At 52.6% G+C, this 19236-nt stretch overlaps 1 protein-coding gene across 2 annotated transcripts in view; it reads right to left on the bottom strand.

Annotated features, from left to right (window-relative positions):
• LOC123349200 (heterogeneous nuclear ribonucleoprotein C-like 2) overlaps positions 1 to 18546 on the bottom strand; it is a 46851-nt gene extending 28305 nt beyond the window's left edge. Inside the window, exons 1-2 of one of the 2 annotated variants that reach the window (XM_044987063.1) lie at positions 18297 to 18546; positions 4800 to 4878 (exon numbers count right to left, since the gene is read on the bottom strand). In XM_044987063.1, coding sequence (XP_044842998.1) covers positions 4800 to 4878; positions 18297 to 18531 — 314 coding nt within the window. In that variant the 5' untranslated portion in view covers positions 18532 to 18546. Of the gene's footprint in view, positions 1 to 4799; positions 4879 to 17530; positions 17665 to 18296 lie in introns of those variants that run through there. The other variant, XM_044987064.1, reaches the window with a different exon arrangement.
• Between the last annotated feature and the right edge of the window lie 690 nt (positions 18547 to 19236).

The following is a 19236-nucleotide window of genomic DNA, read 5'->3' as shown; positions in this document are numbered from 1 at the left end:
TGCAACGTCACAAGGAGATTAAGAAGGGACATGATAGTGGTCTTCAAATACTGAAAGGCTGCCATAAAAAGATGGAGAAACATTGTTCACTCTTGCCCCAGAAAGCAGGACAAGAGTCAATGGGCTCAAACTACAGCACAGCAGATTTAGATTAAATATCAGGAAAAACTTTGTTCCATTGGCCAACTGCTCTTACAGATACAGACACCTAGGCAGGCTGTGGAAGCTTCTTCACTGGAGGTTTTCAAAAGGATGATTTAGACACAACAAATCTTGCATCTTGACAGAGGGTTAGATTACATGACCCTGGGGGTCCCTTCTAACCCTGTGGTTCTATGATTCTATCACACTGGCCAGGAAAGCCCGGCAGGCCCCTCGCAGCACCATGCTGAAACACAGGTCTGGCAGCAAAGATAACAGTGCAGCTTCCCAGGCCGGAGCCTGGCAGCAATTCCATTTGCTGTGTGCTTAGCTCACAGCTGGCTGGAGATAGCACCCATAGAGTGCAAGCTTGAAGTGTACAGAAAATCCACCCTGTTGCCCCTGCCTAGTCCTCCCAGATCTGCCACCCAGTAAAGCACCAGCAGCCAATTCATTTTTGTCAAAAAAAAAAAAAAAAAAATTAAAAACTCCACCCCCTCTAATCTGCTCCCCAGACAATGGAGCTCTTTGTAATCCCAACTCTGCTTTGTCAAGCTGGCAGTGAAACAGGGCAGAACCCGAAAGTAGCTGCCTCTCCTCAAGCACGCCTCCGGGCCATTTCCTCTGTGCTCGCTGTACCACGTTCTACTTCCCAAGCAGCCTGTATCCTTGAGAATGAACAAGCACAAGCAAAACAGGATTCTTCAAATGGAAGGATATGTTCCCTCCCTCCCCTCACACAGAACCTAGCCCTGCTGTTGGAGCGGCAGCATCGCTGCAGCTGAGCTGGACAAAAACTGTGAATAGATCAGTCCTCCTGGCTAAGCACTGGGGTTGCTGTCTGCCAGTTCCTGCAGTGGTAGAAGTCTCACCTGCAATGCAGGAGGCCTGGATTCGATTCCTAGCTAATGCAACAATGTTCCCCCTCCCCCAGCCCCGCAGAGTATTCAGCTTCATGCTGTCAACAGCATTAACCCCCAGAGAGCAGTAAAACAACCACATGCTTCACAAGTTACACAACAGGCAAACTATACTGTCTGCCTGACTTAGCTAGGGAGCCCCAGGGGCAGGCCTGTCTCCCCCTGTAGGTATAATGGCAAGCGTCCTGGGCGACTCTCAATACATAATAATGAATCAGTGAGAGAGGTCTGGAGGTGTAGGCAGTGCACCTACACCCCTAAAAGGCCGGATGTTTCTCTGGGCTCCCTAAGAACAGAGAGGTAACATGCACGGGCTAGCGGCTATGTCAGGAGAGCTGCAAGGGTCGGAGTGTCCTTCCATATGAATGGAGGGTGCGTTCGTATGGAAGGACACCACTCTGTACATAACGGTAGCCAGCGATAGGATTTACGCACTGTATAACAATGGCATCTAGAGGCCCCGTGCCAGACTGGGGCCCCGTCACACTATGTACTGTACAGGCCCGACTCCAAAGAGCTTACCATCTGCAGAGGTGAGCCCTGCATAGGTGGGAGAGGAAACAGAGGCGATTACTCAGCAGCAGAGCCATATGGGTCCCCACAACTTGCCCCACTGAAATGCAGCATTATGAGCCACTGGATGCGGCATGAGCCTGGATTCTACTCTTGGTTCTGACTTGATTTGTGGTCTTGGCCAAGTCCCTTGGCCTCCCTCTCTGACTCAGTTTCCTTATCTGTGCAAGGCACTGCAGAGTGTTACCTGCCTCTGTAGTGCACTATAAATGAGCCATGTTGTGAGCAGGACAGTGCTCCTAAAAGCAGGGTGCCCCAGACGCAATAAGCTGCGGATGGGGGGCGAGCAGCAACAATGGATCTCATGTGGCCAGGGATGTCCCCTCTTTGCCTTCATCCCAGCAGGCTGCGACACCATCCCCATGGCAACTGACAGAACAGTTAGTTCAATGCACAAGTGCTCTCTAGCAAGATTGCCAGCTGGCAGTGTCCCTCCTGCTCCACATGCTACCTTCCCCAGATCCAGGCCCTGCTCCTTAGGGAGAGTGCTGACTCACCGCAGTTTACTCGGCAAGGTCAGTGGCTGCCCACCTTGCCTGTCTCCATGCAGGGGAGTCGAGCCAGGCTGTCTTCCTTCCCTCACTGCTCCAGTTACCCGTGATGGTTGCAAAAGGCAAGGTCTGTGCTTTCGCGTCCCGCCTCAAGGGCTCTGTTATGCCACCTCCATGCTAATGTGGGAAGGATGGATTGGCTCACGAGCAGAGAAGGGTCCCAGCCCCAACTAATTACCCACTGCCTGAGGATGCCTGGATCCAGAATTTCAGTTCAGCCCCTTACAAAAAGAGGAGTTGACAGATTCAGAGGAAGATCTGGCCCCAGATCCCTGGGGGCTGGCCAGTAATGAGGGCATGTGTATGAGTGCGGAGATGGAGCAATAGCAGATTCTATTACAATTCAGGGTCCAGAGTGGACTCTGCAGATGGTTAAGCCAGACACACGAGCAAGCTGAAGTGGCTGGGAGCCAAATTAGCATGGCCTTCCAAGAGCTGGTTCTCAAGGCTGTGCCTTGAGAGTGGATCAAAGCTCCTCTTCCTTAGTTGCAGTTCTATACTAGAGATGGGCAAATCTCAAAGTGTGGAGCTCAGGAGCTGTGAAATGGACCCAGCAGTATAGTGCCCTGGATCTAGAAATCCACAATGGTCTAGAGTGATCTGGAAATGCTCTAGACTCAGATGGAGAACTCTAGATCAAGATACCGGAAGTGCTCTTGAAAAATGGCTTACAAACAGCTCTCAGTGTCGGGCCCTCTGTACCCCTCCAGCATAAGGCCCAACGACATGGGAGGGAAAGGTAGATGCTTTGCTATGGTTTCCACCATATGGTGCTGGCCACCTTGGGAGGCAGGGTACTGAATAAGATGGCGGGTGCGAAAGCTGTAGATCTCTTGAGATATCTAGACAGACTTATGTGTAGTGCTGGGGAAGAGCCAGTGGTCGTGGTACATGTAGATACCAATGACATAGGGAAGGATAGGAGAGAGGTCCTGGAGGCCAGCTTTAGGTTGCGAGGTAATATAAATATAAAATCATGACTAGTGTGGAGAAAGTAAATAAGGAAGTGTTAATTATGCCTTACCATAACACAAGAACTAGGGGCCACCAAATGAAATTAATAGGCAGCAGGTTTAAAACAAACAAAAGGAAGTATTTTTTCACACAACGCAGTCAACCTGTGGTACTCCTTGCCAGAGGATGTTGAGAAGGCCAAAACTATAACAGGGTTCAAAAAACGACTAGGTAAATTCATGGAGGACAAGTCCATCAAAGTCTATTAGCCAGGATGGGCAGGGATGGTGTCCCTAGCCTCTGTTTGCCAGAAGCTGGGAATCGGCGACAGGGGATGGATCATTTGATGATTCCCTGTTCTGCTCATTCCCTCTGGAGCACCTGGCATTGGCCACTTTTGGAAGACAGGATACTGGGTTAGATGAACCTTTGGTCTGACCCAGTATGGCTGTTCTTATGACTCTGGGTCTAAGCTGGTCTGGCAACACCTGTGCTCCTCAGTTCAATCCCTGGCAGTTTCCTCAGAGGGACCAACATCTCTAGGAAATCATTTTCAAGGCTGGGACAGTGAATTTCAACATATTATTTCTAAAGCAGATTAACCTTTAGAGCTCCTAATTTCTATTGAGATGCAGCCTTCTGACAGCTATGGAGAGTGGCGCGAGGAAACCTCCCCTTCCCCGCAGGAGAGCAGTGCGAGGAACCCCCCCCGGGAGAACAGCACAAGGCCCAGGAGAGCAGCGTGAGGAAACCGCCCCCGCCCCACCCCACCCAGGAGAGCGGCACGAAGAAACTGACCCCTTCCTCCCGGGGAGAACAGTGCAAGGAAACCATCCCCCCCTTGGGGAGAACTGAGTGAGGAAACCATCACCCTCCCCCACAAACAATGAGAGGAAACTATTCCCCCCCGTCCCAAGAGAACGGTGCGAGGAAACCATCCCCCTCACGTCCAACCCAGGGAGAATGGTGCAAGCAAACCACACACACACACCCCCCAGCGCAAAGAATCCGCCCCTGCTGTGCCCAAAGCACCAGCTCCCCAGGGAGCTCAAAGAGAGTCTCCGTCACTCAGATCCCCCGGCCAGTAGAGGGCGAGGCCAATACAGTGGGTGTAGTAGAGGATCATGAGTAATTAGGACACTTTATCTGAGATTTGAAAACATGAGGCTGAGTTACCATGAGAGCAGGCTTTGTGCCATTGCTGAGAGCCATCATGGCGTTTCAGCAGGTCAGCAGGCCTCCCCATCTCAGCTGGTACACCTGCCACCCCACCCCTTCCACCCCCCCCAGTGGGACGCAATGCATTATGGGAGTCACCTGTGGCTCGACTAGAGATGTCATCCAGAGGCCAGAAGAGAGTGAGAGTTGAATGCCCTGCCACCCAAGGGCTGGGCTGTGGTGGGGTGCAGGAGGCCCTGTGGGCTATGGGAGGAGAACCTGGAGGGAGCAGGACCTGGCTGAGTGAAGAGCTGAAGAAGATGGGATATGGGGAGGAGGGATGGTGGGAGAAGAGAGACCATCGGAGTAGAGGTCTTGTCTCACGAGAGACCCTCTGAGGCTCTCCCGACACTATTGAGGATAATCCCCAGGCCCAGAAGCAAGCACCACTCAGCACAGCACCCCCACCCCCACCAGACCACAACGTGCCACGCAGACTCACTGGTAGAGGGTGCCGCCATGCTGCCGCTTCTGTCCAGGCCTGGCTCGGCTCGGCTTGGGTTCTCTGGCCATGTCCAAATCTAGGGGAAGAGACAGCGGGGGAGTGAGACAGGGCTAGGAGCGGGGATGAAACGGCCAGTGGAAAACAGAAAGGAAGGGGGGTACGAGAAGAAATAGACGTATATTGCCTTAGAGTTGGGGTTCCAAAAACACCTCGGGGAGCTGGCAGCCAACACCCACTGGCTCTCAGGAACCACCTAGGCGCGTAACTTCCACTGATTTCAATGGAACTCAGGTGCCTAAATGCCTTGGAGGAGCTGGGCCCTGGCTCCTTTAGGCACTTTTGGAATCTTCTTATTGTTTTCAAGCCCCCCGCCCCGTTTCTGAATGTGACCCACAAGCAGCGAGAACCAGAGGAGTGATTCCAGTGACTGACTGACCGACCTCCAAGGCAGCTCTAGCACGTCACACTTCCAAGCACTTCACAGTGACTCCCTCATCCCCTCACCCCCCAAGCAGGTCAGTCAGTATCCGAGGCACAGGGATAGTAGAGGCCGCATTTTGAAAAACAGCCTCTGATTGGTGGGGGAGAGTTTCTGGTGCCTGACTTGAAATCAGGCGGGCCAATTGTCAGGTGCTGAGCACTCACAGTACCCGTGACTTCAACTGCAGCTCAGGGTGCCTTAACTGTCGGAAAACCAGGCTCATATTAAGCACCCAAAATCAGAGGCCACTTTTGAACACATTAGCCTAAAAGCAAACTAGCATCAGAGCCATGAGTTGAATACAAGAGTCCTAACTCCTAGTCACTGGTTCCAACCACTATGCAACGCTCCACACACAATACTTCCACATGCTGAAGGTACAAAGGCACCATAACCACCAGTAACCCACACCGCCTAAGCACCCTCCTTTCCAGATCCTCCAATGACTGCCACAACCTCCCGGGGTGCCTGATGCTTCCATTCTGCATGAGCAGGGCTTTAACCGTTACAGAACATGGCTGATGGCCTGCCTGTACATGGTCCCTCTTGGTCAGGCCTGGGGTACTGTAGGGGACAGGTTCCTGGACAGAGCCCCATTATCAGAGGTAGTCCCTATATTATGGTAGTAACTAGGAACCCCAGTCCAGGGACTGGACCCCATTGTGCTAGACACTGGACAGACGACACAAGCAGTAAGGGCAGGATGTGAAGACGAAACCGACAGCCAACTGCAACCTCTGTCTAGGGTGACCGCACTTCCCAAAGGGAAAACAGGACACTACGTGGGGCTAGCGCAAGCCTCCCCCACCCCCCCAGTACGGGGCTAGCCCAAGCCACTCACCTGAGCCCCCCAGGCGGGGCTGGCATCACTGCTTGCGCAAGGCTGGGGCTGGCATCACTACTCGCCCGAGCCCTGCCTTCCCCCTGCCCAAGACCTGCATGCCTCCACCTGAGCCCTGCCTCCCCCACTGCGCAGGGCTGGCATCGCTGCTTGCCCCAGCACGTTCCTCCACACCCCACTTTTTTTTTTTTTTTTGGAAAGTGAGCATTTGTTCTGTTTGCTCTTGCCAACTGATCAAGCTAACAAGAGCAAATGGGACAAATGCCCACTGTTGCCAAAAAAGTCAGGACCGTCAGGACAGGGCTTAAAAAAGGGACTGTCCTGGCCAAAACGGGACGTCTGGTTACCCTACCTGACACCCAGATGCCTCCTGAGTCCTACCCACTGACAAGCCAGCACTTCTTCCAGCACAGTGCTGGGCTTTCTTTGAAGGTCTTTTGAACAACACGGCAGCCCAGCCTCCCCCTGCTTACCATTTCTGGCTGAAGTGGAGAGGCTCAGAACCCAAGATCAGCACAGATGGATATGCAGCACTTTGTACAAGTAAAAAGGAACAATGAGTCCTGTGGCACCTTAAAGACTAACATGTATTGGAGCATAAGCTTTCGGGGGTGAATACCCACTTCGTCAGACGCATGTAATGGAAATTTCCAGAGGCAGGTACAAATATGTATTATACTTTGTACAAGTGTCGTTTATTATAATAATAGATTATTAGGGTTGGAAGGGACCTCAGGAGATCATCTAGTCCAACCCCCTGCTCAAAGCAGGACCAATCCCCAAATCCCTAAACAGCCCCCTCAAGGATTGAACTCACGACCCTGGGTTTAGCAGGCCAATGCTCAAAACCACCGAGCTATCCCTCCTCCCCAAAGATGGCCCTCTAGGGGTGAAGTTCACAGGAGGTGAGGCTGGGAGGTGTCTCTGTCCCAGGGGTTTAAACAGCCTTAGGGCACAAGGTAATTATTTGCATTGTCACCACAGCTGATGGCTGTCACAGGCTGACTGGCCCCTTTAAGAAGGGGGGGGGAGAAGGGAAGAGAGAGAGAGGGGTCCAGAGTACCTGTGACTGATTCCTTCCTGCCCAACTGGGCTTAAGGGAAGGAACCTGGGTCTTATAAAGAGCGGCAGCAGCAGGGGAAGGCTGGTTACCCACTGATCTCGCTCACCCAAGGGAGTTGAGGGAGCTGCTGGGGAAGTAAGGGCAGAAGCTGCAGAGGGCAGGAGGTCCTGAAGGAGACTACCCAGCGGTGGCCAGGAGAGCAGCAGAGGGGCTTTGCTTGGTGACCACTCTAGGCTAACGAGTGTGGTCTCTGTAACCTCCCAGGGTAGAGGCACCAGCACGTACACCATGGTCACTGACACAGCTACGGGGAGCAAGCATTAGCAGGTCACTAAACTTCAGCACACTGGGCTTGCAGCTGCTGTGTTTCCCGAGTCTCTAGAGTTTACAAAAAGCCTGGTGGGTGAACAGTGAAAGACAAGGCAATCTGACCATCAGGAATGTTGCCCCTGGGGAATCAATTACTCGTGTCTTCGTTTCAGTGTACTCCAGGGCCATATGTTCCCATTGGCACAAATGCACTCTCTTTGCACTTACTCTGAGAGCTTCATTTCAGTCCTTTCTTCTTAGCCCAGGAGGTACCCTGGCCACTGCCAGACATGGCCCAGGCTGGTGGCCTGCTTTAGAAAGGGCCTTCAAAAGACTGGGGCACCCTAGGCGACTCCTGTGTGAGGCAGTCTCTCTGCAGACACTATCAGCAGATGGTGATTCCCAGCTTCCAATGGCAGAAGTTACATAGTCCCAGCACCACAGTTAAGGTTCCTCTATTGCTGCAGGCAAACAACCAAGTGAGGGGCTGTGCTTGGCCTTGCAGCCCACTGACATCCAGTCCTGGTTCTTCTCATGGCAGGAGCTGCATCCAAAGTCCATTCCAGGTGGGCACAGGAATCCTGCCCTCTTCTCTTTGCTCGTGGTGAACGAACAGATGGGAGGAGCCCGCCCCTATCTGCTCCACTAGAAGCAGTGCTGCTGGGCCCATTGCCAGGGCAGCAAATGATTTCTTGCGACTGATGCCATCCTTACTTGGTGGCTTCACTGGGTGAGCATAAAACTCTTAATCTTAGGGTCATGGATTCAAGCCTCGTATTTATTAGCAACAGCATGGATCAGTAGATAAGGTATTAAAGACTTAGGAGGCCTCTACCACTGACCTATTGTGTGACCTTAAGCAAGCTGCTTCCCCTCCTCCGTCTAGCTAGCCTGTAAGCTCTTTGGGGCAGGGACAATCTCTTTGTTAGTACACCTCTACCCAGATAGAACACGACCTGATAGAACACGAATTTGGATACAACACGGTAAAGGAGCGGGGAGCCCCGGGCCCTTTAAAGCGCCACCTGAGCCACGCTGCTTTACCGCGTTATATCCAAATTCGTGTGGAGCACCGGGCCCTTTAAATCACCACCCGAGCCCCACTGCCAGAGCTCCGGCGGTGACTTAAAGGGCCCGGGGCTCCCCACAGCAGCTGGCGCACCGGGCCCTTTAAATCCCCACCAGGGCTCTGGCAGTGATTTAAAGGGCCAGAGGCTTCCTGCAGCGGCTGGAGCACCGGGCCCTTTAACTCACCGCCAGGGAAGCCGGTCCAGTCTGGTACACCGTACTGGACCAAACCCGATATAACGTGGTCTCACCTATAAGGCGGTGAGATTTTTTGGCTCCCAAGGACCGTGTATATGTACAGAGGCCAGCACAATGGGGACCAGATCTCGGCTGGAGATTCTAGATGCTGCTGCAGTACCAATAATAATATGACCCCAACCACACAGGGCTTGAATGAAGTTGTGCTGGATCAGGACAGAGAATGTTTTGACCTGGCTTAAGAACTGCACGGGTCAGCCCAGGTAGAGAACACGGTGCATTAACCCTGTCTGCTTCCAGCGTCACTAGCTGAACAAACCACCCCTGGCTGGTCTGCCTTCAGCTGAGTGTGAACTGTGCTGACTGGGCCCAGAAGGCTGCCTGGAAACAAAATTTGCAGAAAAATACAAGGCCAAGCCAGCCTGGCAAGATGTCACTCAGCTGGATGTCACAAACAGCTGCTGCCTGCTGCCTTTCAGTGCGGGACACTAATGTTCTCCCAGCCCAGTAGAAGGAAAGCCCCTATAGTGATGGTCCTGCCAAAGGGGGAACTAGGGTCCAGTGCCGCTTGGGGAGGATGCAACAACCTTTCAAGCAAGACCATTATCCACCGATCCCACCACCACAATCAAAGCTGCCATGGACCATCACTGTCCACCTACCCCGTGTGCCAGCCCCAGTCAGTGCTGGGGAGTCTCAGGGCTCAGTGTCAGGAGTACATAGGCTCAGAGCTGGCAGGAAATAGCATGGGGGATGGAGGTGAAAGCTCCTCTGCCTTCCCATGGTGGAGAGAATGAGTGAAGGAACCTCCCCAGGGGGGTGCTTTGCACATACAGATCTGCGGGAGTTACATGCAGTAGGAGCAAAAGCCCAGACTAAGAGCTCACCATTCCCATCAGCGCAGCTCCTGCTTTCCATCCACGTTTGCACATCCCAGCACCCGGACTGGAAATCTATCTTGGTACTGACTGCGCTCATCACCTGAGTATCTTTGCTGCTGAATCCAGAGAGTAGTGACGGTCCGCCATGCAACCGCAGATCATGCTGGCTCCACCATTACTCTGTTCCCCTGCAGAGTCCACGTGTAATGCCCCGCAGAGATCCAGAGCAGGATTTAGGAATGGCTGAGCTGGGCCCACACAACACCCAGTATGTGCTGGGACAGGACTTTGAGAGCTGCGGAATTCCAGGCAGGGCCCCAGCCAAGCAGATGCACTTCCTGTAGCTGCCAGTTCTTTATCTTGACAGTGAGTCTTTAGTAACCTTTAGGACTCCACTAGTATGCTGGTTGCCAGTGCCTTGGAAGGGTCTGAGCTGCTCCGACAGCCCCTCCTCTCTCCATGGCCCTCCATTTGCACCTGTTACACGTCTGCACATCATCACCTGTGCAATGAGCATTGTCTCCTCTTGTTTGCAGTAATCCCCGGGGCCCCATCTTCTGGAACGCTTCTCCCAGAGCCCAAGTACCAGCTGAATTAATATTCATGAAATGCTAATAGGTGTTCCCAGGCAAACAACAGATCTCTCAGCTGCGACAGACTCTGCAGAGATGGCCTGGCACTGCTAAGAAGGAATGGGGTGGGAGGGGGAAACCATCCCAAGATACCCCCACTCATGTGCCTGCGTACTTGGGAGACCTTTCACATTGCCACTGCCTTGCAGTGATGCTGCTCCCAGACTCTCACTCCAGCAAGGCCATGCTGGCAGGCAGTGTGGTCTAATGGGTGGAGCACTGGCTTGGGATTCAGGAGAATTAGGTTCTATTCCCAGATCTTTGTCACCTTTGCAAAGTCACAGCCCCTCTACCTTGTCTATTTAGACTGTATGCTCTTTGGGGCAAAGACTGCGTCTCACTGTGTCTGGACAGCAATAGCGCCTCTGGGCCTCTAGGCAACACACATAACAGCAGCAAGGCAATACGGTAAAGTGTTGGGGTGGGGGCTGGGTGTCTCAGGGGATTGGCCTTTATGCCTCAGAAGAAGAAACAACACGGATGGCCCCAAGATATGAGATTCACAGGCAAAGTTCTGGGTGCTAGGCTCAGCGCATGAAAGAGGAAGGGCCAGATGTGGAAACAGGGATCTGGATCCAAGGTTTGGTTCAGGCCCGTTTCCTGGGTCATCTAGCCCCTTTCCCTGCCAGTGCAGGATTGTCCCCTGGAGTATATCCTCCAGGGCTTTGTCCCATCTAGCTTGAATTGTCCTCAAGCAATAGGTTCCTTCCAGCACTAGGAAACCTGTACTACACATTATCACTCCATCCTACTGCTCCTATCTGCACCACCTTGTACCAGCCAATAATTCTTCCTCCTTGGTGTTTACAGGCTCCATATTTGCAGGCTGCTGTCATGTCCCCACCTTAGCCATGCTATCTATTCAGCTCCTCTATGACCAGTCTGTCTCTTCATTCTGCTGCTCTTCTCTGAACCCCTTCCAGTTTCACACTCTCTTCTGGGAGCGAGGTGTCCAGAACCGAACACCCTATTCCAGGTGCGTCACGCAGATCGGGACTATTCATTCCTTGTCCACGATGTGATGTCTCTGTCCAAAACAGCATTGTTGCCACATCACACTGCACATCCATGTCTAATTTGCCCTCTACTGTCACCTGTCAGTCTCTTTCAGCATCACTGTCCTCCAGGTTTCACTCTTCCCTTGAAAAAATCTGTAAATCGGATGATATTATCCCCAAATCACTGTGCACTTTATTCCAAGAGGAATCTCATTTTATTTTTTGCCCATCTTTCCAGTTTCTCTCAATTCACCGGTATTATTTCTAGCCTCTCTGCTGTAGGCAACTATCCCAATTTAGTGTCATCTGCAAATTTAAGGCCAGATTCAACTACTCTTATGTTGAATAGCATCTTACTCTATCCCATTGACTGGCACTCTGGCACGTTTCACTAACATGACGTTTACCTTCTTCCAACCCCTATCCACCTGGATCCCCACCTCTCCGCCTGCAATTTAAACTGCTCCTTTTCAATACCCTTTGTCTAGGGTTTAATAATCAATTTTTAGCCCATGTAATATCCATATCAAAGCCAATCTGAATCTATTTTAAGAATATGATTTTTGTGAGTCACTGTGGCAAATACTTTACTAACCTCTAACTATATCTAATTTTGTCGAAAAGCATGAGCAAGATTTTTTTGGTTTGAACTCGTCTTTTAAAATCTGTTCTCGTTATTGCTCATAGTGCCTTTATCCTCCAAAGAGTGCTTTCTTTTTGCTTTTAATATTTGTTCTATTATTTTACTAGGGTTAGAAATTAGACTTCCAAGGCAGGAATTGCCAGGATCAGCCCTGCTTCCTTTTTTGAAAATTAGTACAACTTTTACTGTATCCTGTCGACCAGATAATGCTCTAGTTGTCCAGGACTTCCAAAAACTATTGTTGCCTATTTGAACTGCAGCATAGCTTGGTGGAGACTAAACCGCTGATGCTACTCACTGGTCTCTGGGTTGTGTGTCTAGTTCCCAGTGGGGAAGTGTCCATATCACGCACACAAACAAAATCTCACCAACATAACAAGCGACTAGTGGAGAAGCCAAGGACTGTCTGGTGTGACTTCTGCTGGCATTGAGGTGGACAATGGGAGTGATTTGAGATTTCATAGTAACACTTCCATGCAGGCACATTAGCAACACTAATGCCCTGTCTACACTACAGACTTTTGTCAACAAAAGTCAGATTTCATCAACAAAACCGCACACACTACAATGCTCTTTCCGCGAACAAAACTCTCCTGCTTTGCTGGCAAAAAAAACCCACCTCGGCAAGAGGCATGGAGCTGAGGAGCCATGGGACAGGTGATACTCAGGTGATGGAGGTAGGGCCATGGGGTGGGTGGAGTCAGGTATGAGGTGAGGCCATGGGGCGGGTGGAGTCAGGTACTGAGGTGACGGGGGCACTGAAGGGCCATGGGGCAGGTGGCAGTCAGATACTGAGGAAATTGGGGGGCACTGAGGTGCCATGGGGCAGGTGACAGTCAGGTACTGAGGTGACGGGGATGGGGCTATCGGGGGGGTAGTAGTGAAGTACTGAGGTGATGGGGTGGGACAATGAGGCAGGTGGCCATCAGGTACTGAGGTGATTGGGGGGCAATGAGGGTCCTGGGGCAGGTGGCCATCAGGTACTGAGGATCATGGGGCAGGTGGCAGTCAGGTACTGAGGTAATTGGGGGGCACAGAGGGTCATGGGGTGAATGGCAGTCAGGTACTGAGGTGATTGGGGGGCACAGAGGGTCATGGGGTGAATGGCAGTCAGGTACTGAGGTGATTGGGGGCACTGAGGTGCCATGCGGCAGGTGGCAGTCAGATACTGAGGTGATGGGGATGGAGCTATCGGGGGGGTAGTAGTGAAGTACTGAGGTGATGGGGTGGGGCCATGAGGTGGGTGGCAGGCAGGTACTGAGGTGATGGGGGGCACTGAGGGCCATGGGGTGGGTAACAGTCAGGTTCGGAGATGATCAGGATACTGAGGAACCACGCAGAGCAGCAGAAGTGGGAGGCAGATTTACAGAGGCAAAGGGTGGATGGTCATGTGGATCTAATGGGTGACTTGGGGTGCAAGTGGAAGAGACTGAAGGGAAGTGGCGGGCCTTTGAATTCCTGGATTTGTATGAGGGTTTGTAGAAGCCAATATGATAAAATACTGAAGACAAGAAACCCCCAAGGAGATCCAAGCTGAGAGCTCCCTCTGTAGAGACCCCTAGGGGGAACCCAGGAAACAATGTTTTCTTCCTCTTGGAGCCTTCAGTGATTTCTCTGCTTACCTTCCATCTCTGGCTGACCACATGTGGAGCAAAACCTCCACCCTGCAGCTTCCCCACAGGCCTCATGTGCAATCACTGCTAACTGAATCCCTGACCACACTGGGGATTTCAAACCGCATTGCTGCCAGGCTTTCACCCTGCTGGGCAGGGAGTCCCCTACAAGGCCAGACCCTAGCTGAGGTGCTAGCAACATCCACCCAGTGCAAGGCCAGTGGATGGGCACAGCTATCCACTCCCAGAGCTTGGACAGAGTTGGGAGCGAGACCTGGCTCCAGGGAGTGACTAGAGCCTAAGAAGTCTCCAGTCCTGACCCATCTGAGCATCACTGCCTCCCAAGAAGGGACAGAGACCAAGATCCTCTCCCCCTCACCTGGCCCTGGTGATGCTGCAGTCCATCTAGGAGCATGCCACCCCACTTGCTGGAGAAGGAATGGAAGGAGGGGCACTTTTTACTACCGATGCCTTGCCAATTAAAATAGCTTCTCCAATCCATCTGTGAAAGGAAGAACGAACCCCGAACTAGGCCTACCTGGCTTGGCACTCTTGAGCACAATGCACCCCAGGGCTGCCATGCTACTGATCTTTGGGGCCCGTTTTGTGAGAGCACAGCCTACATTTCTGGGGTATGTGAGGGCGCAGTGCCCCAAGAAGCATGCTGGAGTCTGCTGGATCTTTAACTAAATAATTATAATAGAAGCCAGCCTTTGGAACTCCCTGTCAAGATCAGGACCCCACCCACAAGAAGTGGCAAGGTTTTGCTGCTCATGCTTCATAACATCCACTTCCTCACTCTTGTATTCTGCCTCAACACCAGGTGGTGGAACCTGTTACCACCTGAGGAGGGCAAGGAATCCTGGTGGATCAGCCTGCACACCACTCACACCCGGGTTATTAGTTAGGGGCTCCTCCATGGAGCCAAGATCATGGGCGTGTACCTGGCACAGTCCACGAACTCCCTGGACACTTGTCCCTTCTGCAGCAAGAAGACGATGCTGGTGCACATCTATGCAGGGTGTGTCAGGCTGCAGCCCTTCTTCTGGTTGCACTTTTCCTTGTCCCTCCTAATCTACACATATCTCATCCATGGCTCCCTTCCTCTTGGCATTGGTCAGTTTCCATCCATCACTCCAGGAGAAGGAAGCTACATAGGGAGTGTGTGTGGGGGGGGGCGGGAGAAGAGGGGACGTGATCTGCTATGGTGGGGCCCATTTCCAGTCCCTTGTTGCTCATATCTTCATGCAGAATTCTTCTGGGCCGTGTCCCCTGATTCCTTGGACACCGTTGAGGCGGGGTAGGCGCTGTCCAAGATTCTCTGCTTGGTGTTCCAATCTGGTTCCCTGATTTTCAAACTTTGACCTCACTCCCATTCCTGTTTTCTCCTTTGTTGTCCCCCGTAATCAACTGGAGCCTGGACTTCGTGATTTCTCCCTTGAGTTGATGGGGAGGGGTTTTACTTATGGGTGGACCTAGACCAGCCTGCACCGGAACTTCAAATACTATCAAGTGAAAAGGTTTTGCACAAACCATCATATGGAAAGAACACTAGTGCAGACACAGAAACTGTCCCCATCATTTTGTAAGCCCAGGTTGTAAGTGGGGGGAAAGGATAAGGTCTTTAGCTCAGGTCCGGTTGAACCTGTGTAGCCTACAACAATTTCTCCCCAGTGTGGTTGGGAATCCACAAGTCACGCAGCTGCACTACTTCAGCCAGTGCTAACTCATCCCACAACGAGGCAGTGCCTTACATTAGGATTTATCCCAAAACTCCAGCTTCCAGCTGGCCACTATGGAGGTGTCGTCTCAGGAGCCCCATAATGTGCTGGTACACCCCTGGCTGTAGGGTGTACTGTGCGATGACACTACAAAATGGTTCTGTCAAATGCAGTCTTGATGAGCTTTGGTAAGAACCAGCAAGACAACAAACCATGTTCTCTATCTAAGGTACTTATGTGACTATTATTATTCCCCTCTATTCAGCCCTGATGAGGCCACATCTGGAGTACTGCATCCAGTTTTGGGGCCCCCACTACAGAAAGGATGTGGACAAATTGGAGAGAGGACAGCAGAAGGCAACGAAAATGATCAGGGGGCTGGGGCACATGATTTATGGGAAGAGGCTGAGGGAACTGGGATTATTTAGTCTGCAGAAGGATGAGGGGGGATTTGATAGCAGCCTGAAGAGGGGTTCCAAAGAGGATGGATCTAGACTGTTCTCAGTGGTGGCAGATGACAGAACAAGGAGCAATGGTCTCAAGTTGCAGTGTGGGAGGTCGAGGTTGGATATTAGGAAAAACTATTTCACTAGGAGGGTGGTGAAGCACTGGAATGGGTTCCCCAGGGAGGTGGTGGAATCTCCATCCTTAGAGGTTTTTAAGGCCTGCTTGACAAAGCCCTGGCTGGGATGATTTAGTTGGGGTTGGTCCTGCTTTGAGTGGGGGGTGGGACTAGATGACCTCCTGAGGTCTCTTCCAACCCTACTCTTCTATGATCCCCATCACTGTAGTACAAGTGCTTCTGCAATACAGTGTCACTAACATTGTTTTATGCTAGCTCAGATAGGGCTTCAGCCTAAGCTACTGTCAAACAGCATGCAAACTCCAACAGACCATCAATCAACAGAATGTTGGAATTCTCACACCAGATCAGGGCCTCACAGATCCATCATCTGACAGTGGCCAGCATCACATGCTTCAGACGGATGTGCAAGAAACCCCATAGTGGACAATAATGAAATAACCTGCCCCTAGGGGAAGGGTCTTCCCAAAATCCTTTCATAGTTGGCTTATACCCTGAAGGAGTGTTCACATTCCATCTAAAAATATTGGTGTTAATATCCTTTCTGAAGGAGCTACAGATGTCCTCATTCTCAATATAAATGTCCATTCTGTCTTAGACCCTTGGCTTCATCAATATCTTGTGGCAGCGAGTTCCACAGCTGAATTATGCTTTGTATAATGAATTTCCTTTTAACAGTTTTACATTTGCTGTCTTTCAATTTGACCATCTCTTTGTTCTAGTAATCAGAGAGGGTGAACAGGAGTTCTTGATCTCTCTTCTCTAGACCACTCATTATTTTGTATTCCTCAGTGCTTTGTATACTTCCACACAGCCCCTCCCTAAACTAAACAGACCCCATCTCTTCAATCTTGCCACATACAGAATTATACATCAATTATTTTTGTCACCCATCTTTGAAACCCATCAATTATTGCTATATCCTTCTAGCGATGTAGTGGCCAGAACTGAATACAGTATTGCTGGTGAAGCCAGACCACTGATTTATAAAATGGCATTATAATATTTTTATTATTACCCATTCAGTTCTTTAAGCACCCTAACATTTTGGGTTTTTGATTACAGCTGCCAACTTTCACTGAGTGACATCCAGGACCTTTTTCTTGAGTCTTTGCAGTTAATTTAGAACACAACAAGGTGTAGGAGTAGTTCAAATTATTTCTTCCCATGTGCATTGCCTTGCATTTCTCAACATGGAATATTATTTCCCACCATGCTGCCCATTCACCTAGCTTAACTGGGTCCTTCTGAAGTTCCTCGTGGTCTTCTCTAGTGTTAACTAATCTAAAATGATCCTGTGTCACCTGCAAAATGTTGCTACCTCACCTCCTTTTTCAGATGATTGATAAATATCTTAAAAACTGTGGTCATAGTACGGAACCTTGTTAACCTTTTGCCAAATAATCCTGCTCCTTGTTTTTCAGTCACTTAGCCAGTTTTTGATCCATGCTAATTCCTTATTTTGGACTCCAGTTTCCTTAGTTGCCTGTCATGAAGGACTTTGTCAAAAGCTTTTTAAAACTCCAAATAAATCACGTCAGCTGTTCTCCTTTTTGTTAAATTCTAATAGGATGCAGAGGCATGATATTCCTTTGCAGAAGCCATGCAGATTTAGCCCTATTATCTCACGTTAATTTAGATGCGTTACCATTCTATTTTAATTATTATTTTAAACCAGTTACAGAAGTCAGACTCACTGCTTTGCAATTCCCACAATCGCCCACCATCTTTTTCAGGTACAACATTTGCTTCCCTTCAGTCCTCCAGTCCAGGAACCTCCTTTTTTGGTGCCTCACTGTCTGACAGTGCCGCCTCTGATTCCTTTGTGGGCATTTTGCCCTGGGACTTCAACTAATCAGGGGGCATACCTGGAGGCAGAGGTGCCAAGGCTCCTACTGCGGCTGCCCTGACAAGATGGCACAGCCCCAGAGGAATGGCAGCTCAGGCTCGTTTTGAACCAAGAGCCCGATGCTGAGAGTGAATTTCCTCCGCTCAGGCCGGCTGAGCGGAGGAAATCTGATCCATCTTGCCCAGGGAAGCTCTTTCCTTCCGCGGGGCAGTAAACAGGCGCCCCCCCGGCCTGGCGGCCCAACGGGCCACCCGCTTTCCCAACGGCCTTTCCGCGGCGCGCTCTGACCTCCCCCGCCCGGACGGGGCTGCCCTGGCGCTGGCAGGGAGGCTCGGCTGCCATGGTCCAGCCCCGGGCTCGCCGCCACCGCCCAGGCCCGCCCGCCCGCCGGGGTCAATCCGAGCGGCCCCCCCTCCCGCCATGCGTCAGCGGAGCATCCACCGGGCCCGGGCCTGGGCCTCCCCGCCCGCCCGCCCGCGCGAACAGCCCGTTGGGGGCCGCGCGGGGTACAAAGGGGGGCGGGGGCGGGACGCTCCCTGGGCCGGGTTTGCATTTGCCATCTTGTCTCGGGGCGGGGGGGGGGCAGCGCCCGGGCCGGGCCGGGCCTTACTTACATCTCCAGCCCCCGGCCTCGCCGCCGAACAGAGTCATGCCCCCGGGCCGGGGCCTGGTGCCAGGCGGACGCGGGGCTCTGCCCGCTGCGGCTCGCGGCTCCCACTCGCTCACGCGCGCCCCGCTCGCCAACAGCTCCTGCCCCGGCGGCCAACGGACGTCGGGAGTGAGGCTGTACCAGAGGAACGTACCATCTCCTCTAGTGCGCGGGGGAGGGCTGCGCGCGAAGCAAACCATCTCCCGCGCGGGGCGGGGGGGGGTATTTCTGTCCCAGGAGCTCAGCGCGGGGACCGGGGTTCGGGGCCGGCCCCGGGCGGGTTCGGCTGTCTGAGGGCCCGATCCTGCCCCACCCTGGGCAACGGGCCCGGGGCTTGTAAGAGCCCGGGGCAGCGCTTCCCGGCCGGGGCGGGCCCCGCGCACCCACAGAGGCTGCCTGGCGGCCCTGTTACCCCGCGGGCCCCCCAAGGCCGGGCCTGGGGCGGGCACGGAAGGAAGGGAAGGGGGCTGGGGGTGTGGGGCGGGCAGGGAAGGAAGGGAAGGGGGCTGGGGGCATGGAAGGAAGAGAAGGGGGCTGGGGGTGTGGGGCAGGCATGGAAGGAAGGGAAGGGGCCTGGGGGTGTGGGGCGGGCATGGAAGGAAGGGAAGGGGGCTGGGGGTATGGAAGGAAGGGAAGGGGGCTGGGGGTGTGGGGCGGGCATGGAAGGAAGGGAAGGGGGCTGGGGGTGTGGGGCGGGCATGGAAGGAAGGGAAGGGGGCTGGGGGCGTGGAAGGAAGGGAAGGGGGCTGGGGGCGTGGAAGGAAGGGAAGGGGGCTGGGGGTGTGGGGCAGGCATGGAAGGAAGGGAAGGGGCCTGGGTGCGTGGGGCGGGCATGGAAGGAAGGGAAGGGGCCTGGGGGTATGGAAGGAAGGGAAGGGGGCGGGGAGGGGGTGGGAGTTGGGGAA

Source organism: Mauremys mutica, chromosome 14, assembly GCF_020497125.1.
Source record: "Mauremys mutica isolate MM-2020 ecotype Southern chromosome 14, ASM2049712v1, whole genome shotgun sequence".
NCBI classification, from domain to species: domain Eukaryota; kingdom Metazoa; phylum Chordata; order Testudines; family Geoemydidae; genus Mauremys; species Mauremys mutica.
The sequence above is the reverse complement of the archived record's forward strand: the minus strand, read 5'-3'. Positions and strand labels throughout refer to the sequence as shown.